This window comes from Ovis canadensis, chromosome 3 (genome assembly GCF_042477335.2).
Source record: "Ovis canadensis isolate MfBH-ARS-UI-01 breed Bighorn chromosome 3, ARS-UI_OviCan_v2, whole genome shotgun sequence".
Lineage (NCBI taxonomy): Eukaryota > Metazoa > Chordata > Mammalia > Artiodactyla > Bovidae > Ovis > Ovis canadensis.
This window is the reverse complement of record NC_091247.1, coordinates 104,904,625-104,929,500: the sequence shown is the minus strand read 5'-3', so window position 1 is coordinate 104,929,500 and position 24,876 is coordinate 104,904,625. Positions and strand designations below refer to the sequence as shown.

At 46.4% G+C, this 24,876-nt stretch overlaps 1 protein-coding gene across 14 annotated transcripts in view; it reads left to right on the top strand.

The window, feature by feature from the left end:
• The window catches only part of NPHP1 (nephrocystin 1), a 66,829-nt gene extending 41,953 nt beyond the window's left edge, over positions 1–24,876 (top strand). For all 14 annotated transcript variants that reach the window (XM_069580621.1, XM_069580623.1, XM_069580619.1 and 11 more), the window contains 8 exons: positions 1,933–2,043; positions 3,392–3,474; positions 5,727–5,803; positions 7,013–7,112; positions 19,059–19,171; positions 21,161–21,234; positions 22,354–22,398; positions 24,419–24,876. In XM_069580621.1, the coding sequence (XP_069436722.1) occupies positions 1,933–2,043; positions 3,392–3,474; positions 5,727–5,803; positions 7,013–7,112; positions 19,059–19,171; positions 21,161–21,234; positions 22,354–22,398; positions 24,419–24,691 (876 nt within the window). In that variant the 3' untranslated portion in view covers positions 24,692–24,876. The remainder of the gene's footprint in view (positions 1–1,932; positions 2,044–3,391; positions 3,475–5,726; positions 5,804–7,012; positions 7,113–19,058; positions 19,172–21,160; positions 21,235–22,353; positions 22,399–24,418) is intronic.

The following is a 24,876-nucleotide window of genomic DNA, read 5'->3' as shown; positions in this document are numbered from 1 at the left end:
CCCTTGACATCCAGGGACTGTCAAGATTGAAACAAACAAAGACAGGAATGAGGTTAAGTGGCTTCAAGCCACTGAGTCAGTGTCATATAGATGCCGGGGAGATGAAGTTGCCTTTATGTTCTTTTAATAATATTAGTTGTCTATAGCTCTGTTTACTTTTTTCCACCTCCAGTTTCATTGCTTCCTTCCCACGGTTCACTCCCTTGTGTCACTGACCCCAAGAACCCTTCATTAAACTTCTGTTGCATCAAGAGATCTCACAGCAAGGCAGAGGCTCACCACGTGGGCACAGCACGGGGAGGAGCCCGGCCACCTCGCCTGTGGGCTGCACAGGCCCACACTTGTCCACAGCACCGCCACCCCCAAGTCCAGTGGGATCTTTTTTTCAACGTGAGCCGCTTTAAAGTCTTTATTGAGTCTGTGACAGCATCGCTTCTGGCTTTTGTTTTGGTTCCTCGTCGAGAGGCATGTGGATCTGAGCTCCCCCACTGAGGATTAAACCCACACCCCCTGCATGGGAAGGTGAAGTCTTAGCCCTCTGCACCACCAGAGAAGTCCTCCAGTTTGGTCTTTTAAGCATCCTTCCGCGTTCATTTTGGCCCAACAACTTTTCTAATGTTCTCCTGGATATAAAGATGAACTGATGGAAGGGATAACTAGTATGTATAGGTTCCTTTGTGAGTGAAATTAACCGTCTGTCATTTAGGTGTGAGGCATGCTTCCTGGACACTGTGGGAGCTTCTGTGTTGGTGCAGAAGAGACTGACACATACACAGCACCAATATCCTCTGTGTGTGGAGCTCTGACCGTGTGCTGGGCTCCGAGGCAGCCGCTAGGTGCGTCTTCCCATTGAATCCTTAGAGCCGCTCCGTGCCGTGGGTGCTATTGGCAGCTATGACGTAGGCAGAGTGTAATGGTTGTGGGGCTCCTGGTACTGCGGAACCATGGAGAAGCAGGCTTTACAGAAGAGAAACTGATCTTGTAGGATGTGTGGGATTTTATCGGCAAGGAAGAGGGATGTTGTGGTCCGGGGAGAGTGAAAGGAAAGGAAAATTCCCGAGGCCTGCCTCAGGGAAGCTGGGCACGTGTGTATGGAGGTTATAATTTTAGTCCTGTCTGCAAAGGACAGTGGTTAATAGAAATATCTCATCAGGAACTTGCCTGGTGGTCCAGTGGTTAGAACTCCAAGCTTCCACTGCAAGGGGCACAGGTTTGACCCCTGGTTGGGGGTCTAAGGTCCCGCGTGCCATGCAGTATGCCCCCTCGCCTCCAAAAATCTTGCCGCGCATCACACTGTGTTTGCAGCACCTCCGAAGACCTCGGGACAGCTTCTCTGAGCAAAGGGCGAGTGAACGGAAAGCTAGTTTTCTTTAGCACAAAAATTACATTTCAAAATTTCAAACCTTTGGTATAGATGAGTCCGATCCATCTGCTTTTTGTTTCCTTTAAAAGACCTTGAGGACTTCGCTGATGGTCCAGTGGTTGAGATTTGGCCTTGCAATGCGGGGGCTGTGGGTTCAATCCCTGGTCAGGGAGCTAGGACCCCACAGGTCTCGCAACCAGAGAAGCAAAACAGAAAACATGAGCTAGACTGTAACAAATTCAATAAAGACTTTCAAAGTGGCCTACATTTTTTAAAGATCTTACAAGAAAAAAGACCTTTATTATGGTGCAGATGATAGAGCCGAACTGTCCTGCCATTTTAAAAAAGTTTATTTTATTGAAGTGCAGTTGATTTGCAGTGTGTACTGGTTACTGCTGTACAGCAGAGCGACGAGGCTACACATGTATGTTCAGTCTTTCTCACACTCTTTCCCGTCGTGCTTTATCACAGGGCAGTGACTCGGGCGCCCCGCCCGACAGCAGGACCTCGGTGTTTCTCCCCTCTCCGTTCTTGCTTCTTAGTAACCTCCGTTTTCTGCGTTGTTTCAGGTTACTGGCGTCTTGCCCTGCCTGCTTGATGGCGACTGTTTCATCAGATCCAATTCTTCCTCTCCAGATCTTGGGATATTATTTGAACTTGGAATTTCTTATATTCGCAATGTATGTCACTTGAAAGATCAAGCTTTCCAATTATCAGTCAAAAGGGAAGTTTTTTTCTAAATGTCTGTTCTTAGTAACAATAATTGAGACTTTTCTGTGTAATAGAATATTAGCCTCTTGAGGAATGGGAATGGCAGTGATTCTAATTTTTTTTTTATGATGTGGCTTTTTCAGCAGGGTTTAAAGCAAGTCTTTGTATTTTTAGCTGGAGTGAACTCCAGTGCTTTGTAAGAATGAAGATTTGAGAAAGATGGGACTTTACAGGAAGTGATAGATGCTCAGTGGCTTTCCAGCACAGAGCTGTACCTCTGTCCTTGAGGGTCAGAGTGCCCTTAACCTTGTAAATGGGGGTTCTAAGGAAAGGACCTGGCAGAGAGGTCATTTTATGAAAGGAACATCGGAAACTTGGATTAACTTACATCATATAAACTCCTGAATCAGTGGATGTGGGTCTGTGGTAACATGTTTCCATATTTTAATAATAGCTTCACAGGTGTGGTATGTGTGCTTGGCTTCATGGCAACCCAGAGAGCCGGCTGTTAAATTCCATTAATGGTGTTACGCTGTCCTTTCATTTCTTTTTTAAAAACTAACTCACTCATTGTTTATTTCTGGTGCTGCGGGCGGGGCTGCTCCTCGTTTGGTGACCTGTCTCTCACTGGGCGGCTCCTCTTGTTGCGGAGCCCGGGCTCAGTAGCTGCAGCGCCTGGGCTCAGCGGTGGGGGCGCACGGGCTCAGTTTCTCCGTGGCATATGGAATCTTCCCGGAGCAGGGATCAAACCCATGTCCCCCGCGTTGGCAGATGGGTTCTCGCTGCGCCACCAGGGAGGTCCTGGCCCTTGCATTGCTTTAAGGCACATTCATCCGTGAGTGTTGCTGTATAGGACAGGAGCGAGGAGCGGACCCCCAGGTGAATGCACTGGCCTCTGACACTGACGGGGGCAGGGGGTGAGGTTCTGAGCAGGGAGCCCCTTCAGTGACTCAATTGACTCATTCCATTTCTCACTGAGGCCCAAAGCCTCCTGCTTGCACGTAGCGTTGATGTGATCTGGGATCATTTCCCAGCATATTTGTATCACTCAAGAAGCAACAGCAGCAGTCGTCCTAGCGTCAGGCTTAGGGTTTTTCAGGAGCGACTTAACAAGGTAAGATCTTCACCTGACACCCTGCCTTTACCATCTGCCCTGCAAGTCCAGCGGGCCTCCCCGGCTTTCCCTTTGTTTTCTTGTGAAGAACTTTTTAGTTCTAAAGGCAAATTCTAGTTTTATTCCTTTTAGGAGAACTTGGTATGTGCTTATAGGTTTGACTGATTCAGACATGAAGGTTCATACCCAGTTTTATTTTCTAGTCCACTGGTGAAAGAGGAGAGTTGAGCTGTGGCTGGGTTTTTCTGAAACTTTTTGACGCCACTGGAATTCCTATTCCAGCAAAGTAAGTTGGGTTTACATATTCCCTCCAAGTGGATAATTTTGTGGAAATTCATTTTTTAGAATCTAGACACCTCAGGTTTCCAGAGGTTTCACATTTCAGTAACTTGATGGGAGAGGGCTTCTTAATGTTGATTTTAGTGTTCTTTGGGGGGCTCCCTGGTGGCTCAAGTGGTAAAGAATCTGCCTGCAATGCAGGAGACCCAGGTTCAATCCCTGGGTTGGGAAGATCCCCTGGAGGAGGGCACGGCTACCCACTCCAGTATTCTTGCCTGGGAAATCTCCTGGACAGAGGAGCCTGGCAGGCTACAGTCCACGGTCTTGCAAAAGAGTCAGACATGACTGAGCGACTAACACTTTCACTTTCACCTTAATATGATAACAGCGCACATGATCTCATCCTAGGAGGGGGAGAATGACGCACAGAGCAAAGGTACTTTAAGGATGTTTGCCCCAGTCGTCTGCTGAGAATGCTTCTTCAGCAGTTCCCTGTGGTATTAGCACACTTCACGGTGCCGGGATGGAGCCTGCGTGTACACGCGCTCAGTCCACCTCCGTCTTGTCCGACTCTGCGACCCCTTGGGCGGTGGCCCACCAGGCTCCTCTGTCCGTGGGCTTCTCCAGGCAGGAACATGGAGTGGGTTACCATGCCCTCCTCCAGGGCCTCTTCCTGACTGAGGGTTTGAACCCAAGTCTCCTTCATTACAGGTGAATTCTTTACCCCTGCGCCACCAGGGAAGCCCCAAATAGAGCCTAATTCTCACTAAAGAGTGGGAAAGCTAGGTGAGGGGTCCCCAGGTCTCCATGACTCCCCCTTTCTTCTATAGGTGGTAAGTGGAAATTGTAGCAGCAGCCACTGTAAACAAATTTAAAATTTAAGACCAAAAGCAAATGTTTGTAATGTATTTGCAATATATCCAGTATTTAACAGTCACAAGATTATTATCTTTAATATAAGAAGAGCTCTCAAAAACTAAGAAGAGAATCCAAATTTGAAAGTGGGTGCACACACACAAGTCTTAAGTCTAGGATATAAACAAGAAACTCACAGAAGGGATGCAGATGGGCAGTCAGTAGGATGATGATGGAGACCCTAGATTTGGAATGATAGAATTCAGGGCCATAGCCTGGACTCTGTCCGTGTAACTGTCAACGGGTGCTTTAATGTCTCCAAGCTTCAATATCCCCCAGTTTTAAAATGGGATTATAATAGTTCCTATCCCAGAGGTTTAATTCAGATAATGCTGCCCCCTGCCTCCTCTACTGACCCCACAGGGGTGGGCGTGACCTTACCACAGAACAGAGGTAAAAGTCCTCCTGATGGCACTCTGGTGGGAGGGGGCGGGCACCTATCACCCCTCACCCCCTAACCCAATACTGCCTGTAGATGTAGAAGCCCAGGCTTCCTGTGGGCTTTTTGTTTTTCTGTTTTTAATAATGTTCAGGGTTTTTAGTTGTGCTTACTGGGAGGGAAAAGTGCATCTATCCAATCTTTCTTAAAGTCTTAAACTATTTTTTTAAATGAGATGGAGGCCTGGGTATTGATGCAGAAACATCTCCAGTGTGTGTTATTAGCTGAAACCGGCAAGGTGTGGAACCACGTGTGTGCTAACCCCCCTTCTTTTCACGGAGCGCTATGCTTGTGTGCCTGTGGAAACTGTTCCTGGAGGTTGTCTCTGGGGACAGAAGTGGGGAGGCAGTGCCACAGGGTTAAAGAAGCAACTTTAGAAGGAAATGTGTGTCAGTTTGAGATTTATTGTGTGTATGAGTTTGTTTTAAAATAATTTGTACAGAAAAAGATAGGACAAGGGGCTTACCAAGCTAGGCGGGAAAGGACAGGGAGGGAGTTTTCGGGGTTTTATTGATTGTTTCTATGTCATTTGAAGTTTTTACAACAATCTACATGTTACTTTTGCATTTTAAAAGTAGTATAAATTCATAACAGCTTTATTTCCAATGATGATTCAAAACTTTTGAAAAAGACATTTAAATGGCACAAGTCATTAAAGTCTCAAAATGACATCAGTTAATCTTTCTCACTTTAATGTGGAAAATGTATTTTCTATAGTTCACAGTTAAGAAGGAGACTCAGTTTACTGAGAGGATAACCCTAGGGAAGGATACCAGCTTGCGTCCTCATTTACCAATGAATGAGGCGTAAATAAAATGTCTGTGGATGTGCTTGTGCTGAAATGATGCTCCCCCGCCGCCTCCACTGTGGCAGCGCCGCATGCACACTGTGCTTTTCTTTTGTAGGACTTACAAGCTCTTCTTGAACGGAGGCACCCCCTATGAAAAAGGCGTTGAAGTGGACCCTTCAGTATCCAGGAGAGGTACCACTTTCTTTCTGTTGCTTTCTTCCCTTTCCTTAAAGATTAAACAAGCAGACGATGCATCAGAGAAGACAGCTACAGTCTAAAAAGCCTAACGCTTTTCACCTGAATTCACATTTTCAAACGTATGTCATTTGATATGAAAATCTCAATCTTTCTATTTCCTCGGTGGCACATGTGAGACTTTAACATGGGAGATTAGGAAGCATAAGGACCCTGTATTGGTTCCTTTTCATTGAGCACACAGCCTCAGAACTGACGGAACAGGCCAGTTCAGTGATTTCCTATTGCTCGGTCACTGGGATACATGCCAGGCTGCCCTCTAAAAGCACTGAGCATCTCTCGATGTGTCCATTGACCAGGCGATGTGCTAGATAATGGGAACATGGAGAGTCAGGCAAACATTTATGGTACTTGCCTCTCGGATCTCAGAGCCTGGCAGATCTGAAACTCCCCTCTGGCTCCTCAGACAGCCGTCTCCTTGTTTCATGATTTAGGACACGCAGCAATGCCAGCCCCACCATCTTTGAACAGGAAGGTCCTGGGGTCTGGGATACAGTTAGTTCTGCTTGAAGTCAGAGATGCTTTTCAGACTCCCCTCTCCTCTGTAATCTGGCAGAATGATGCTAAGAATCTGCCATAGTGGCAGCTCCAGGGGTTGGCCAGTTGGGAACCTTCTGAGGGTCTTTGAAAATGAAAGTGAAAGTGGCTCAGTTATTTCCCACTCTTTGCAACCCCATGGACTATGCGGTCCATGGAATTCTCTAGGCCAGAGTACTGGAGAGGGTAGGTGTTCCCTTCTCCAGGGGATCTTCCCAACCCAGGGATCAAACCCAGGTCTCCCACATTGCGGGCAGATTCTTTACCAGCTGAGCCACAAGGGAAGCCCAAGAATACTGGAATGGGTAGCCTACCTCTTCTCCAGGGGATCTTCCTGACCCAGGAATCGAACTGGGGTCTCCTGCATTGCAGGCAGATTCTTTACCAGCTGAGCTATCAGGTAAGACCTCTGAAGGTCTTTAGGGCATATCGTACTTCATTAGTTCATTTAGGGTGTATGGGCAGCTGCTGCCTTTCATACAATTCAGCGCTCCTGGTGCTGAAAAAACTTGGTCTTATTTTTATTATAAAATTTTATGTAAAATACTGTTTTATCACATTCACTGCCTAAGCACTAAGTTTTGATATTTATTTTTTCTTTTTTAAAAGCACATGGTAGTGTTTTCCATCAGTTGATGACAATGAGGAGGCAGCCTCAACTTCTAGTCAAACTGAGATCTTTGAACAGAAGATCACGGAACACGCTAAGGTTAGTACCCGCTGTTACCTGTCTGGCGAACTTGGGCTCATTCAGAATTTATGGACCTTCTCTGCTTCCAGCTTCTCTTCCTGCTCAGTCACCATTTGTTAATTGTTTGTTTTTTTTTTCCCTCACTGATTCTTCAGCCAAGGATCAGTAGGGAAATGGAATAATAATACATTTCAGATTAACTTACTCTTCAGTTTACCAGTTAGTACAAATGGTAGACGTGGTCCAAAGTAGTATAGAAGCTTTTGACTAAGCAGGGCTTATCATCCATGATCCTTACCTTAGGAAACTTTGGGGAACTTTTTTAAAAAAATCATCATGAATTTTTTTTTTTTTTTTGGCCACACCACATGGCTCGTGGGATCATAGTTCCCAGACCTGGGGTTGAACTCATGGCCTCAGCAGTGAGAGCTCAGAGTCCTAACGACTGGATTGCCAGGAAATTCCCTGGGGAACTTTTTTAAATGTCAGGTCTATTGAGGTCTAATTTACACGCAAGTAACATTTGCCCCTCTTACTTTAAGTTCTTTGAGTCGTGACAAGTGTATATAGTCGTGTAGCTAGCAGACAACCAAGATAAAGACTGCTTCTGTCACTCGGAAGAGTGATCTCACGCCCCTTTGTAATCAGATCTCTGGCTCTGGTCTCAGGCAACAGGCGATCAGTTTTCTTCTCCCAGTTCTACCGTTTCCGGAATGGTCTGCTAATGGCATCACACAAGGTACAGCCTTTTGAGTCTGGCTTCCTCATTTAGCATAGCATAACGGAGATGCATCCATGCAGTTGCGTGTGTTAGCGTGTGCCTGCGTGCTCAGTCGCCAAGTCGTGTCTGACTCAGGTGACCCCATGGACTGTAGCCCACCGGGCTCCTCTGTCCATAGGGTTTTCCAGGCGAGAATACTGGAGTGGGTTGCCATTGCCTTCTCCAGGGGATCTTGGAGATCCCCTGGGATCAAACCCAGTCTCCTGCATTGACAGGATTCTTTACCACTGAGCCACCTGGGAAGCCCCATGTGTCAGTGGTTTGTTCCTTTTTGTTCTAACTAGGATTCCACTTGGTGGATATACACAGTGTGTTTATTTATTCACCAGTTCGGAGACATTTGGGTTGTTTCTAGGTTTGGGCAATCATGAACAAAGCTGCTCTAAATATTTGCGTAGAGTTTTTGTGTGTGTGTGGACTTATATCTTCCTTTCTTGTGAGATTACTGGATCATCTGGCCTTTGCTTAACTTGATGAGAAATTGCCAAACTGTTTTCCAATATGACCAGGCTATTCTATACTCTCTCCAGCAACGTATGAGAGTTCCAATTACTCCAGTATTCTTGACAGCCTTTGGTATGATTGGTTTTTTCTGTTTTGCCCATTTTAATGAGTGATCAGTGGTATCTCATGGTGGTTCTAGTTTGCATCTTCCTTAGGGAGCTTTTACATGGGTAACATCCCAGGTCTATCCATGTCCAACCCAGGAGTCTCCTGGACAAGCCATTTACCGCCTTTCTCAGGGTCTCAAGGTCTGTGTCTTTTAAATGGACATAATGATATCAAGCCCATCAAGCTCTAACGGGGTTTAAGGAAATGAAAACATATAAAGCATTTGCCTGGTATTTACGGTGCGTGCCTCACAGTAATACACAGTAAGTATCACAATGATTGTTACTCTCATTATCATATGGGCACATGTGTACTCAGTGGATCAATCATATCCATCTCTTTGTGACCCTGTGAACTGTATAGCCCGCCAGGCTCCTCTGTCCATGGGATTTCCCAAGCAAGAATGCTACAGTGGGTTGCCACTGCCTTCTCCAGGGGACCTTCCTGACCCAGGGATCGAACCCGGGTCTGCTGCATCGCTTTACTGTGCGAGCCACCAGGGAAGCCCTAGTTTTGTCATATGTGTGAATAAATGTAAATATCGTATGTGCAGATAAATGTAAATATAATAGCAGATAGCAGCGCTGTCACGAGGATGTGCTGTGTAGCAGGTAAGATCAGAGAAATTCACATCGGGCTTTGAAGTTTGGAAGGAGGTGCCATGTGACGATGTGGGGCTGTGGAGGACACAGGGCGCAGGAGGTGGGCGGGAGCACGTGGCTCGCGAACGGGGGCGGAGGCGGTGGGCAGCCCCGCCGGGACGCTGACTGCTGGGGATGCTCAGGCTCAGGGAGACTTGGAGCTCTCTGTGAGTGGTTGCTTTCCTCGCCTGAGATCATGCTCCCAGTTTAAATATCCCTGGCTCTTATCACTAGTACTGAAATGTGTTTTATAATGATAGTGTTAACAGTTCAATCTTTCAACAACCATTAATTGTGTACTCATGGGTAGTATTCACTCTTGGCTGCCCCCCACCCTGCCCGCCTCCCCGGATGTCCATAGAGCCTATAAACTCCCCCTTTCTGGCCAATCTTTTCTTGGACAGTTTTTATTTTTCAAGATAAAAAAAGAAGCAGGAACATAGGAGCGGTCTTTGTAAAAGGAAAGCTAGAATCCTGTTCAGCCTCATTCTTCCTACTTCTTTAACCACCTGCTGCTTTTCTGGTTGATAAGCTTTCCAGAGTCTAAAGCACTTCCAAGCATATCTTTCAAGTACAGCTTTTAATAGTGTTTCTTTGGCTTCAAATACTGGCTTGGAGATATGCTTTACAATCTAGATCAATCTGACTGGGTGAGCAGTGGTCAGATCAATGGGCCCATTCTCCCAAAGCCGCTAATGTTCTTCTGTGTACTGGGTTCTCAAAGGGCCCCCAGCCCTCAGCCCCGACCTCAGGAATAGAGGCCCTTGTTGGTTGCAGAACATAGTAGGCATCCAAAAAATGTTTGTGAAGTTATTTCAAGGTAGAGGTCTTCTTGCCGGTGTAAAAGCTCTGCCCTGCCACCTGTGGTCCCTGGCCTCCCCTTGTTTCATCTCTGTGTGCACGCCACTCTCCTCTCAGAGCCCAGAGAGAGCCCTGAGGACCATCATGAACTGGGCTCCACTTTGAGGATCCAAGGGACACCAAGGGATCAGAGATACCAAGGGAACACTTCATGCAAAGACAGGCTCAATAAAGGACAGAAATGGTATGGACCTAACTGCAGAAGATATTAAGAAGAGGTGGCAAGAATACACAGAAGAACTGTACAAAAAAGATCTTCATGACCCAGATAATCACAATGGTGAGATCACTCACCTAGAGCCAGACATCTTGGAATGTGAAGTCAAGTGGGCCTTAGGAAGCATCACTATGAACAAAGCTAGTGGAGGTGATGGAATTCCAGTTGAGCTATTTCAAATCCTAAAAGATGATGCTGGGACGGTGCTGCACTCAATATGCCAGCAAATTTGGAAAACTCAGCAGTGGCCACAGGACTGGAAAAGGTCAGTTTTCATTCTAATCCCAAAGAAAGGCAATGCCAAAGAATGCACAAATTGCCACACAATTGCACTCATCTCACACGCTAGTAAAGTAATGCTTAAAATTCTCCAAGCCAGGCTTCAGCAATATATGAACCGTGAACTTCCAGATGTTCAAGCTGGTTTTAGAAAAGGCAAAGGAACTGGAGATCAAATTGCCAACATCTGCTGGATCATGGAAAAAGCAAGAGAGTTCCAGAAAAACATCTATTTTTGCTTTATTGACTATGCCAAAGCCTTTGACTGTGTGGATCACAATAAACTGTGGAAAGTCCCGAAAGAGATGGGAATACCAGACCACCTGACCTGCCTCTTGAGAACACTATATGCAGGTCAGGAAGCAACAGTTAGAACTGGACATGAAACAACAGACTGGTTCCAAATAGGAAAAGGAGTACGTCAAGGCTGTATATTGTCACCCTGCTTATTTAACTTATATGCAGAGTACATCATGAGAAACGCTGGGCTGGAAGAAGCACAAGCTGGAATCAAGATTGCTGGGAGAAATATCACTAACCTCAGATATGCAGATGACACCACCCTTATGGCAGAAAGTGAAAAGGAGCTAAAGAGCCTCTTGATGAAAGTGAAAGAGGAGGGTGAAAAAGTTGGCTTAAAGCTCAACATTCAGAAAACGAAGATCATGGCATCCGGTCCCATCACTTTATGGCAAATAGATGGAGAAACAATGGAAACAGTGTCTGTCGGGGTCCAGCCCCGGTGGATCCAGGGTAATTCGAAGGGCAGACGGAATCAGCGTCCTGGGAAAAAACTTATTTAATTACAGATATATAGAGAGATTAGAAACGGATTACGTGGGATACCAATAAAACTCCAAAACAAGGAATTTGCACCATCTACGTTGGGCCACCGGCACCCGTTTGAATATCGGAGGGTGCCCCGCCTTGGGCTCCCTGTCTCATGGATCTTAGAAGCCAGGGCAAGTAAGTAGACGTGGTGAGCACCCACGCTCCAGATGGGAATTCAGCCAGAAGGGGAAAGAAAGAATGACATGGGGGAATCAGTCTTTCCAGAAACTGATCCGATTTCTTTATTTTTTAGGTTTGCTTATATACCCTTTGTTACACATAGAGACAAATGGAAATTTTAAAGTCACAGGGGGGTCAGCAGTCCTGACCTTTATCAAAATCAGGTGCTTCACATAAATGTATAAAAAAAGGTCTTAGGGGTTTTACATCATCTTCTGGCCATGAGGCCTGCTGATATTTTATGACCCTTTCTTTCTGATAACGGTCAGTTAACCAGAAAACTTACTTTTTCCAGGGGTGTTTTTTCTTAAACCAGGCGCCACCCTCTGAAGGTACCAGATAAAGTTGCATTCCTATAGAGTGAGGGTGTAGTGGGTTACAACTAAGAAAGGAATTTATTTAACCTAAGGTTAACATGATTAATCTTAAAGGTTAATACTTATTTCTCCTATATGCTAGTTATATTCATTATAAGAGCAGGGAATATGGAGATTTAGCAGCAAACATTGGCCCAGTAAATGAAAACCCTTCACCAATGTTCCCCTTAAGATCTATTTTGTCTTAAGATAGTGATAAAGTTACATTTTTACATAGCAAGGACACAGTGATTTATAACAAAGTACAGTGGTCTATAACAAAAGAAAATTCAGTAACTCAAAAAGTCTAGTATTGCTAACATCAAAAACTACTATATTTCCTTTTCTGTATTCCAAATACATTAATATATTCCCAGGTGCCTAAGGATATGGAGGCCTGGCGGCAATCATTGACTCAACAATGAGAAAAGCCCTATGCTAATTAAGATTTTCAAAATACTCCAAACTCTCTGTGCTGTTTATGGTTGAGAGGTAGTAAACAATCATGTGCGTAGTGGCAGGAGTATGGATAATCATGTCACACAAACTAGTCTGCCAGCAGAGAGGTTTGACCTGAGACACCCTTGTCACACCCAGGGCAGGGAATATGGAAACTTAGCAGCAATTATTGGCATCACAAATGAAAAACCCTTCACCAATGTAATTCCTAATCAACCCACTATACTAATAATTTCTAACTTCCTAAAAGAATCTGCCTTTAGTAAGTCTAAAACATCTCGTGCCTCTCACGGGTGGGAAGCTGTAAACAATCACATGTGGCCGGACGAACCTGTACAGGCAGGCTAGGTAACCTTCAGAGGAGTTCGTAAGTCGAAACACTCCTGTCACGCCCAGGAATTTTTATTGACTGGAGCTGCAAGTTTACTCCTTCTCCGAGAGAACCGGTGGGGAACAGCCCCCCGTAAAGTCAGAGGTGTAGGTGAGAGCATAAAATAGTAAAGTAGGCACTCTGGTTTTTGCGGGGTAGATGCTCGGGAACAGGGGGTCTCCTGAGGCTCGATCCCGCCTTTGCGTATGCCGAAGCCTCCTTCCTCATGACCTTTGCCATGGGCGGAGTTCCTCACGCTGGCTCCTGGCAAGTGTCAGACTTTACTTTTTTGCACTCCAAAATTACTGCAGATGGTGATTGCAGCATGAAATTAAAAGATGCTTACTCCTTGGAAAAAAAGTTACGACCAACCTAGACTGTATATTAAAAAGCAGAGACATTACTTTGCCAACAAAGGTCCATCTAGTCAAGGCTGTGGTTTTTCCAGTAGTCATGTATGGATGTGAGCGTTGGACTATAAAGAAAGCTGAGCACCGAAGAATTGATGCTTTTGAAGTGTGGTGTTGGAGAAGACTCTTGAGAGTCCCTTGGACTGCAAGGAGATCCAACCAGTCCATCCTAAAGGAAATCAGTCCTGAATATTCATTGGAAGGACTGATGCTGAAGCTTAAATCCAATACTTTGGCCACCTGATGTGAAGAGCTGATTCATTTGAAAAGAGCCTGATTCTGGGAGGGATTGGAGGCAGGAGGAGAAAGGGACAACAGAGGATGAGATGGTTGGATGGCATCACTGGCTCAATGGACATCCGTTTAAGTGAACTCCGGGAGCTGGTGATGGACAGGGAAGCCTGGCGTGCTGTGGTTCAGCATCACAGAGTCAGACACGACTAAGCGGCTGAACTTACTGACTGACTGACTGACTTGCAGGATCCAGAAATGTGCACTCCTTGTAGGGTCCACTGTGGGCCTTGGGACCTGTCAGTAGGACTGTGGCCTCAGGGAGTCTGTCCCAGAGACAGGCCGTGGGCACGGAGAAGCCAGAGGCCCGGGCCTTGCTGCAGAGCCATGGGCTGTGGTGCAAGGGCTGTGCTGTGGGTTCAAGGTGAGAGGCTGGGTTCAGGTGCGCCCTGGAGGTGGACCTTGAGGTGGGGCTAACCCTGCTCAGTCTCCTCTCCCTGACCTGCCTCTCATAGTGGGTGGAAAAAGAAGGCATTAATGTTACCAACGGGGCTTCCCCAGTGGCTGAGCGGTAAAGAATCTGCCTGCCAGGCAGGAGATGCTGGAGATGTGGATTCTGTCCCTGGCTGGGGAAGATGCCCTGGAGGAGGGCATGGCAACCCACTGCAGTATTCTTGCTTGGAAAATTCCGTGAACAGAGGAGCCTGACGGAGTCCATGGGTTTGCAAAGAGACACACACACGCACGCACGCACGCACGCACACACACACACACGCACGCACTGCCAATAGCCAACCTCCTTCTCTGCTCCAAAAGTCTACCCCACCTCTGTCCCCACTCCCCGGTGCTTAAGAACTCCATCTTTTGAGACTTGCCTGGCAGTCCTGTGGTTGAAATACCACACTTCCGCTGCAGGAGGCACAGGTTTATCTTTGGTCAGGGAACTAGTCCCACATGCTGCAAAAAAAAAAAAAAACACCTTCATCTTTGTTCAGTCAGATTTCTCTGCCTGAAACAGAAAGGACAGGGACTCTTTTGGGGTACGCCAAGGGCCATACACCGATGTGGGTAGAGCCAAGGGCAGGAAGCCCAGGTATCATCTGCATCAGTGCCCAGGTTCCCCAGGAGCCTCGCGGGCCAGCTTCCTCCTGCCCTCTCACCAGCCAGCAGTGTGCCCTGGGTCAGGGGCAGGTGAGCCGATGTGGGCCCACCTTCTGTTTGTTTGGCTGGGTTTGGCCGCGCGGGCTCGTCTTTGCTGAGCACGGGCTTTCTCTTCTCTAGTCGCAGTGCCTGGGCTGCTCATTGCTATGGCTTTTCTTGTTGCAGAGCAAGGGCTCTGGGGCGTGGGCTCAGCAGACGTGGTTTCGGGGCTCTAGAGCACAGCCCAGTAGTGGCAGCCAGGCTCAGTTGCCCCGCTGCACGTGGGATCCTCCCGGAAGCCATGTCGCCCGCATTGGCAGGCGGATTCTTCACCACTGAGCCCCCGGAGAAGGCCAGGACTCATTTTCTTGAGCAGAGACGCGGCACCGGAATCCTGGGCCTGGCTCTCCTTTTACAGAGGCAGCCGTGATTGTGTACACCCTCAGCTGAGACAAAAGAGAGAGCAAACCGATCCTTGCCTTTCACCAAGACTTGGCTTTCTGATTCTGGAGCTGTGTTTTGATGGGATGTAACTTGATGCGATTTGACCAAATGCATGCTTTTTCTTTCTCTCTGCTTTATGCCTTTTAATTTTTTAAATTATTTTTTAATTTTTATTTTTTTTTTACAGTAAGTCCTTGTTGGTTATCCATTTTAAACACAGCCATGTGTACATGTCAAATCCTAAACCAAAGGCATGTTTTTAAACTCCTGATGAGGGAAAGCCCTAAATTTAGACCCAGGCTCCCAGTGCGTGTGGGTTCTGAATCCTGAGAAACCCTGGTCTATGGGAGTAGACTATGTGCCTGGGTATAAACTTGCTATAAATTTATTTTCCTTTGCCTTTTTGATGTATCTCATCTTTTTTTTCTCCTTTACTTCCATTGTATTGTTGCTAAAAATAAAGGAAATAGTAGTGTCACTTGTGGGTGTTAGTTGCTCAGTCGTATCCAAGTATTTGCAGCCTCATGGACTGAAGCCCGCCAGGCTCCTCTGTCCATGGAGTTCTCCAGGCAAGAATACTGGAGTGGATTGCCATTCCCTTCTCCAGCAGATCTTCCTGACCCAGGGATCGAACCCAGGTCTCCTGCACTGCAGGCAGATTCTTTACCATCTGAGCCCCCAGGGAAGCACCAGGAAGTTACTTGCCCGGGGCCTGTTATCATGTTTATTGTACTTCTGCTGGTCTGTGTGTGAGGTCAGAAAGGTATATCTTTACTTCTTCAGCTTAGAGCTTTCTGGCCATCTTGGGTTTGGGAAAAATCAAAGAATTTCCCTAAAGGAAACTCTGATAAAGAGCCAGCAGCATTGCTTTGTGTCATGGTGAGGTGCCAGAAGGAAAGGAGTGCCCACACAGTGGGCGCTGAAGGCCTCTCCTACAGGCTGGCTGCGGCGCCTGCCAGATGGAGCGGGCTGGTCTGGGAGAGAAGGGGAGGGGAGAATGGAAGGAAGGTTCCACCCCTTCCCCTCGCAGAATTAATGGCTGTTTTTCAGCATGAGACGAGTTTGGGCATGCATCTGAAACGCTGCCCGCATGAGCCACAGAGCAGAGGGTGGGAGGCAGGAAAGCCTTGGGAATCACAGCGTGAGAACGAGAAGGCATGTGGTGGCATCAAGGCAGCTGCCATGTTCTTCTGCAGCCAGTCCTTGAAATCTAGGCCGGGTATATACAAGATCAGAATTTTAGCAGGGTTGGAAAAAGATGACTTCTGACTCTGTGTGCCAAATGTGGTGTATGAATTTAAGTGTGGTAAGAGAATCTACCTTGCATTTTTGAGATTTCTAGAAATGCAAGGGTTACGGAGTGGTCAAGATTTCTTATCTACATTATGTGAAACTCCCCCTGGGGGTCACATTCATTCTGTTCTCTTCCAACTGGCTGGAAGCCTGGATGTTAGCTGTGTGATTAACTTTCCCTTCTAAAATTCTCATCCTAGAAATTAGAATAAAGGATTAATTTCTGAAAGTAAGATCTGCTCTGTAACATGAAGTGGTTTTTCTTAGCTCAAAGACGTCTTCCCCTTTGAAGAGAGCACATTGTTGGCCGGGTTTTTGAGATTTCTTCTATGGTCATTCTTCACGCTTAGTGACAGAGTTCGTGTGTTTCTAAAAATAACACTTAGAAAATGTATGTTTGGAGTGACTCAGGACGTCTTCCTGAGTGTCTGCTAAGGTTGCCTCCGGTGCTCAATATCCCCACTGAGAGCCTGGTGTGCAGCAGGTGTCCAGCTTTGAGATTGCCCCTTCGGCTCTGTCATGCTTGCAGCATCTTCGTTGTCATCTGGGGTCTCTGTGGGCCCCCCAGTTGTGGCCCAGGCTCCAGTAGTTGTGGCACGTGGGCTTAGTTGCTCCTCAGCATGTGGGGTCTTAGTTCCCTGACCAGGCATTGAACCCACATTCCCCACATTGCAAGACAGACTCTCAGTCACTGGACCAGCAGAGAAGCCCCAGGCTCCAGGTTTAATATCCACATAGCTGTGAATTTTCCAGTTTTCCTTCTGCTGTTGATTTCTGCCTTCATTCCATTGAGATCAGAAAAGATACTTTGGAGGCAAAAAAGAAAGCCTACTTTATATAATTTGTCTTTTAAATTGTTAGGACTTATTTTGTGCCCAGCATATGGCTGTCTTGCAGAATGTTCCTTGATCACTTGAGGAAAATGTGTATTCTGCTACCGAGCAGTGTTCTGCGCATGCCTGTCCGTTACAGTTGGTCTGCAGCGCGTGCAGGCTCCCTTTCCCTACTGATCTGTCTGGCTGTCCTCCAGGCAGGAGAAGCCTGGCAGGCTGCAGTCCCAGGCTGCAGTCCCCAAGGTCTCACAGAGTCCGACACGCCTGCAGCGATGCAGCATGTGCGCTGGCTGTCCTGCCCCTTATTGGAGGTGGAGTTCTGAGGTCTCCTCTGTGACTGGGGTCTTTTTCTCTCTTCACTCCTGTTGGTGGTCACGGCATATATCTAGGAGCTCTGATGTTTATTGTATACGGTTGTAATTGCTATGTTTTCTTAATGAATTGGCCCTCTTACCTTCATATAACATCTTTCATTGTCTCTTATAACAGCTTTTGGTTTTAAAGTCTGTTTTGTCTGATATCAGTATCTCTGAGCAGTGTGTCTTCTCTCTTTGTTTACTATTTGCACGGAGTATCTTTAACTGTCCTTTTACTTTCAACCTATGAATGTCCTTACATCTAAAGTGGGTCTCTTGTAGATAGAATACAGTTGGATCCTACTTTTAAAACAATCTATTCTGCCAATCTGTGTCTCTGGACTGAGGAGTTTAACCCACTTACATTTAAAGTAATTGCTAATGGGGAAGGACTCAGCTGCATTTTGTTATCCATTTCCTGTACACCTTAAGTTTTTTCTTCTTGTCCCTCTTTTCCTCCTTACTGCCATCATTTGTTTTTAATTGATTTTTTCACAGTGATCCCTTTTCATTACCTTTTGTGTATAGATTTTTTTTCTTTGTGGTTATGAAAATTACATACAACATCCTAAAGTTCTTACGGTCTATTTTAAACTGATATCAAAAAAATAAATAAATAAAAAATAAAAAAAATAAAAAAATAAACTGATATCAACTTACCTTCAATATTGAAAGTTTTTTGTTCTCGAACACTTACTATGTACCAGGCATTCCCTTAAGCTTTCCACATTTACCTCATTTTAATCCCTTTAGTAACCTGAAATGCAGGCATGACTGTCTGTATTCTACAAATGAAGAAACCAAAACTCAAGGATAAAATTAACTCCAAAGCACATGGCTGGGAAGTAGCTAAGTGAGAGCTCGGTCTGATCTGTCGTACCCTCCCCTGTCCCACCCAGCACTGCAAAAAGCCTGAACTCATGTTTCCTCTGCATTCATTGCATCGGGTGGGGGTGGCAAGATGGCTTTGTTAAAACTTGCAGCTGACTAGTCCCGTTCTTTCTAATTGATGACTCTTATTTTCTATTTGACATTTGACATGGATGTATATGCAAATGTGGAACAGAAAGTGTAACTCAAAGTTGTGACTTGAAATATACTATATATTTATATAAATAGTATATATTTTTATATACTATATAAATTAAAAATATACATAGAAATAAAAGATTTTTGAAGTTTAACATGGCCAACTTATAGTTAATGTTATAGTTAATTTATATAACATTAACTTATACTTAACATTTAGGAAATTTTCCTTAACATTCTTTTCAATAATTAAGCCAAACTCAGTACTCTTCATTAGAGTGATGAGTATACATTTAAAAAGCACAGTCAGTTCAGTTCAGTCACGTCCAGTCGCTCAGTCATGTCCGACTCTTTGGGACCCCATGGACTGCAGCACACCTGGCTTCCCTGTCCATCACCAGCTCCGAGGGCCTGCTCAAATTCATGTCCATCGACCTGGTGATGCCTCCAGCCATCTCATCCTCTGTCTTCCCCTTCTCCTCCTGCCTTCAACCTTTCCCAGCTTCAGGGTCTTTTCCAATGAGTCAGTTCTTTGTGTCAGGTGGCCAAAGTATTGGAGCTTCAGCTTCAGCACCCTAGGTTGGATCATAGGGGACTGTTTAATGGGTACATTAAACAATGTATTCTTTCTTCTTTAATAGTCTACTACCAGAAACATTAATCGGAAGCATGTGCTGCGTCCATTTGTTGATATTTTATCGCCAGATCCTTGGAGATGTTCTCCTGAAAGACAGGATGAGCCTGAACAGTGCAGGTGAGACGTCTTTGGCGTTCCCCTCCTTGTAACAGTGCCCCATGCCCTGAGTGAACGTGGCCTCTGCCAGCCTGTGTCTTCTGCTTCTGGTGGTGACAGCTGGGGTGAAATATTCAGGAGAGCACCAGGGGCCGCCAGTGGCTTCATATGCCGAGTCTCCTGCTCAGCGTGCACCCTGCGTTCCGTGTGCGTTCTGTTATTTGCCATATTCGCTTTTCACAGCTTAAATTCTGGAGACTTGAGATCCAGATTTCGTATATAATCATATCTTTCCCTTAATGTCTTTAATAATGTTTTTACTGGGTGTTTGGTATACATGTCCTCTTTTTGGGAAGAGAACAAATTACCCCCAGATAACTGGTTTTAATGCAAAAAGTTTAAACATCAGTAAAATTGGTGAGACCAAGTGAGAGGTATTCAAGGGTTCTATATTGCAGCTTTTTCCGTCAGCTTGAAACTCTTCCCCAGTAAAATGTTAAAAAGTAACTTTAAAAAAAATCAGTGAGTTGTCATACATGATTGAAGTTGGTCAGAGATTGGCATGTGTTGTAAGAACTGCCTCTAAAAACGTTTCGTTTTATTGGATATTCTTTATCGAGTGGGTACTATGCACCAGGGCCCTGTCGTCCTTATCCTGCTGGAGCCACAAACTTCAAACACAAAACTATGTGAATAATCCTTTTTAACCTTAAATGTTCTGAAGGGAAATACACAACAAGAGCGTACACCAGGAAAACCTGAATTAATGTGTGCGATGGAGGAAGGCTTTTCCAAGCAAGGAATATGTAAGACAAGGCCTGAGACAGGAGTGAGACATACAGGGGACATGGGTGGGCTTGGGTCCCTTCTGGCTAGAAGGACCAGCACGTCTGAAGACCCAAGGCAAGAAAGTGCTGAGTGCACTGGAGGAATTGAGATTGAAAGCAGGCCAGTGTGCCCGGAATAGAGTAAGGAGAGAGAACCCCAGGGTGGCTTAGCACTCGTGGACAAACGAAGTTCGTGCTTAGACACGAGTTCTCTCCCGGAGACGCACTACCTGGGTAGGCAAGGAGAAATGGGACTCAGAGAAGCACCAGCATTCCTCAAGGAATAATTGTAACTCTGAAGGAGGCACAGTTTAAGCCTTTCGGTCACCACACGCCTTTGAATTTGTTTCGGTGCCTCTAGAAAAACTTCCTGAATGACATGACGCCTTAAAGAGGATAAGGCTTATTAGGTTTTTTAATAGGTAAGAAGGCTACTCAAAATTGTTGACTTTATTTGGATCCGAATAAGCCTAGTAAGACCTAGAGGAAGGATTTTTCTCAACTGAGAACACTAGATTGTTGAAGCCACTGCCCTGGCCGTTTGTGGCGTGTCCTTCCTGGCGTGCGTGCCCTTCCTGGTGTGCGTCTTGGCACGCACCCTCATTGATTGTGAAATATCAGTATTCTCCTGCATAGTATGTAGGCGCACGGCCATCTCCCGAGCCCTTTCAGCGTCACCAGCACCGTCTGTTGGCCCCAGGCTGAGGTCCTCCCCAAGCAACGGGGAACTGGAGTCAGGCCTGACCTGCCCGCCCTCTGCCACCTTTACCTTGGTGCCTCCTGGTTCCCGCTCAGCCTTCCAGGAGCATGGGTGCCTTGTAATTGGAAGATTCCTCTTACCACACCACACTTCAGTCATGAGGAGGAAAGGGAGGTAGGAAAAAAAACACAGAAAGAAAATCAGGATTTTCCAGTCTTACTCTGTTCAGAGCCACCTTACTCCCATCCTGAAGGCTCTACTTGATACCAGGCTCATTTCAGAACCCCCGGGCTGTGGATGTGGAGACAGGTGGGGATGAGGCGGGGACAGCTTCCAGCCCCCAAGAGGTTGGAGTGGGCAGAGTGTGTAACCAGCAAATCATCTGGCACAGGAATTTCAATCTGAATGAATATTTGTGTCTATTGCCGTAAGTTGCGTTGGGTGAAGCTTATATAAAATCCTTCCCGTTCTTTTTCATTTCAGATTTAATTAGTAATCCAGTGCTGGCCACCTTCCCCAAGCTCTTGGAGGAGTCAGACATAATGGATGCACTCAGGGTGGGTAGTATGTGTCATGATGGAGGCCTGCTGGGCCCCAGAAGGTCTTCATTTCATCCTTTCATGGGGCTAGTTGAACTCCGGGTGTTTTATTTCTTTAAAGACACTTTTCTGAAACCTTGTGCACAGATTAGAAATATTTACTTGCAAGTGAAAGTGAAAGTGTTAGTCATGCAGCCGTGTCTGACTCTTTGCGGCCCCGTGGACTGTAGCCCGCCAGGCTCCTCAGGCCATGGGATTCTCCAGGCAAGAACACTGGAGTGGGTGGCCATTCCCTTCTCCAGGGGATCTTCCTGACCCAGGGATGGAGCCCCTGTCCCCTGCACTGCAGGGGATTCTTTACTGTCTGAGCCCCCAGGGGAGCCTGCCCTTCATTCTGTCTCTCCCTGGCCATTTCCTCACCTCAGCAGATACAGCTGTACAAAAGTGTGGTATTTGGCAGAGTCTTCTGTTTTCGTGACTGTCTCACCTTAAAAGCTTAGTGATATCTTACTGTTCAAGTGCTACGTTGGTGCACTTGTATGGACGTGTTAGCGTTTCACCGATTCTGTTCTTAGTTTTTCATTTTGCCTATTTGGTTATTTTTGGCTGGGTGGGGTGCTTGCATGGGCTTTTCTCTAGCCGCAGTGCACAGGGGCTGTTCTCTGACTGCAGCACCCTCTAACGCCCGAGCTCCTCGCGGCAGTGGCGGCTCTGCTGCCGAGCACAGGCTCCGGGTGCACGGGTTTCAGTGGCTGCGGCTCCTGGGCTGCAGACACAGGCTCAGGAGCTGTGGTGCGCAGGCTCAGTGGGTCCGGGCACGTGGGATCCTCCCACGGCAGGGATTGGACCCCTGTCTCCTGCACTCCTGTGTTGGCAGGCGTATTCGTTATCACTGAGCCACCAGGGAAACGTGTTAAGTTAGTTCTGACTTGTAGCTTGTGAAGGATCGCTTGCTGATCCATCCCGCCTACTCCATCTGGTTCTGGGTCCTTAGGACTTGATGCCTCACTAGAGACCTACTTCTTACGTGTGCCAGACCTATACATCATGTTTAACCCTGATTTAAGCTTACTTACAGAGATGTGGCAAAGACCTGTGAATACTCAGGTTAATCTAGTACTTCTGTTTGCTTTTTAGAGTTCCTGGGCTGAGAAAGAGAGTACGTTAAAAAGATCAGAGAAGGTAACATGACGGTCCGCCCCGAACTTCACAGTTCCGTGCTCTGTGTTCACTACACGGCCTAATCACATGTCTTCTTGAGCTGGAGTAGCCATACTCATAATCCCTGTTGACAATTCAACCATGTTATTATGGCTCCAAAGACTCCTTCGAAGAAGGGCACGGGTGATCGATTCTAAGCATTAAAAAATTACTTGATCAACACAGTTATTTCAGACACACTTTTTTTTCTCCTTTCAGTTTTTAGTGTCTTTATCTTCTCCCATGTTCCTTGGGGAGATTTTTTTTTTCCTGTTTCTTTTTTATTTTTTAAATTATGAAAGTGTGATAACACATTTACAGGAAACTTGGAAATATAGAGCAAAGTTACATACAATTTCACTGTATATTATAGTTATTTTTTAAGTAGATAAATTAAGATTTTTAGTTGGTGTTTTCAATATCAAGCTCTCAAAAATTAATAGAATGAATATGCAGGAAAGTAGAAGGATATAGTAGACCTGAAAGACACCATGAACCAATTCAATGTAATTAAGAGGTATACAATTTTCCCACAACAGTAGGCTACAAATTCTATTCAGCTTCCCATAGACTATAGGAGACACTGGAACATATCCAGAGACATAAAGCAAGTACAAAAATTTGATGGTCTTAAGGTATTGAAATCATACAGACTCTGTTCTCTTATGTTTCTAACTGTGGAATTATATTAGAAATCAATACCAAAAATCTTTGAAAATAACCCCACGTATTTTCAAGTGCAATGTGACATTTACCGAGAGAGTCAGACCACTGAGTTTTATTGAATTGAGGGGAAGTTCCTAAGCCAAAATGTTCCAGCTGCCTATCAAATTACTCTCATTTAAAAAAAAAAAAAATCCCTAGCTCTCAAAGTCCACATCAGGTGCGGAGAAGTAAGGAAAATCGGCATACGCTGCACCTCACACTGGGAGCGCGCGTGACTGTGCGTCCGTGGCCCCGCGCGTGTCGTTACCAGACTGACTTGCAGCGATCAGTGTGCAGCGGCTTGACTACTCCAGTCCAAGACTGACAAACCTTTTTGGTAAAGGGCCAGAGAGTAAATATTTTTGGCTTTGCGGGCCACATGCTCTCTGTCTCAAATACCCAGCTCTGCCTTTGTAATGCAAGGCAGCTACAGGCAGTATTAAACACCCGAGTAGGGCTGGTTCTACGAGACTGTTTATAAAGAGAGGTGGAGGTGGGCTGCACGGGGCCCACGGTCCATGGTTTTTGGACTTTTTCCTCAAGGAACATCGGAGAACAAAGAAAGACACTAAAAATTGAAAGAAAAAAAAGGTGTATATATTGTATCCTCATTTGAGCTTCCATTCCACTCAGATTGGCAGCTTTAATGCTGCTCTTGGTCGGTAGTGGACAGGTGCTGGGCCTCGGGCCTGCAGAAGCGGCCTCTCCAGCTCCCCTAGAGGGGTCGTATCTCAGTGCAAACCGCCTGCCTCCCTGCACTGCCCACCTGAGCTGTGGAGCTGGGCTGCCTGCCCTTGGGATGCCACCTGGCTCCTGTTCCAGGGGAGGTGGGGTTGACGACACACCCTTTACTCCTTGGGCTCCTTCTCTGGATTTCAGGCAGGGCCCTTGCTGCCCTTCTCCTGTAATACCCTCAGCTAATTCAGTGCTCCAGCTGGCTTTGCACTGTGTCTTACCTGGAACCGCACCCTTGTCCCCAGAATTAGACTCCAGTGCCCCAGTCTCCTTGATGGAATGTGCGAGATCCTCAGTGGAGCTCGGTGGGCACCCTGGCTTCAAGGAGTCCCTCTCAGACCCTCAGAGAGAACCTCTCGTTTGTCCCCGAGGTGACTCCTGCTGTGTCCTCGACCTGACTGAACAGCTGGTTCAGAGCCCGTTACCTGCCAGGCATCCCTGGCACCTCCATCCCACCCCCTCCCTCGACAGCTTCTAGTTTGCAGAATCCCTAGAATGTAACGCTTGAGAAGTAACGGCCTGGGTCCGCTTGCAGTGACTGCTGTTGCGGGTGTTTTCCCAGGGAGACAGGGAGCTCCTGAAGGCGGTGTTCCTGCTGGTTTACCACGACTGCGTGCTCCCCCTGCTGCACTCTGCGCTCCTGCCCCCGTCTCGATGGGCAGAGGAGGAGACTGAGGCTGCCCGGTGGAAGGGCATCGCCGACTTCCTCAAGCAAAACCAGGAAAATGAGGGCGCCCTCCAGGTTCTGCTGTCGCCAGAGGGGGTCCATGAACCTTTCGACATTTCCGAGCAGACCTATGACTTCTTGGGTGAAAGAAGAAAGAACCTAGCCTGACAGCAGTGGCCTTTGACCCTCAGCTCCCCGCTGAACCTGATAGACCCTCCACGATGCCCTGCATCACGTGGCCAAACCGGAACTAACGGCCCCGTCACTCTTCTGCACAGGCCGCATTCTATAGGAAACGTTTATCTGGTAATTTAAATGTGTGTCAGTACAGTAAAACAAGTTTTTATAAGTAA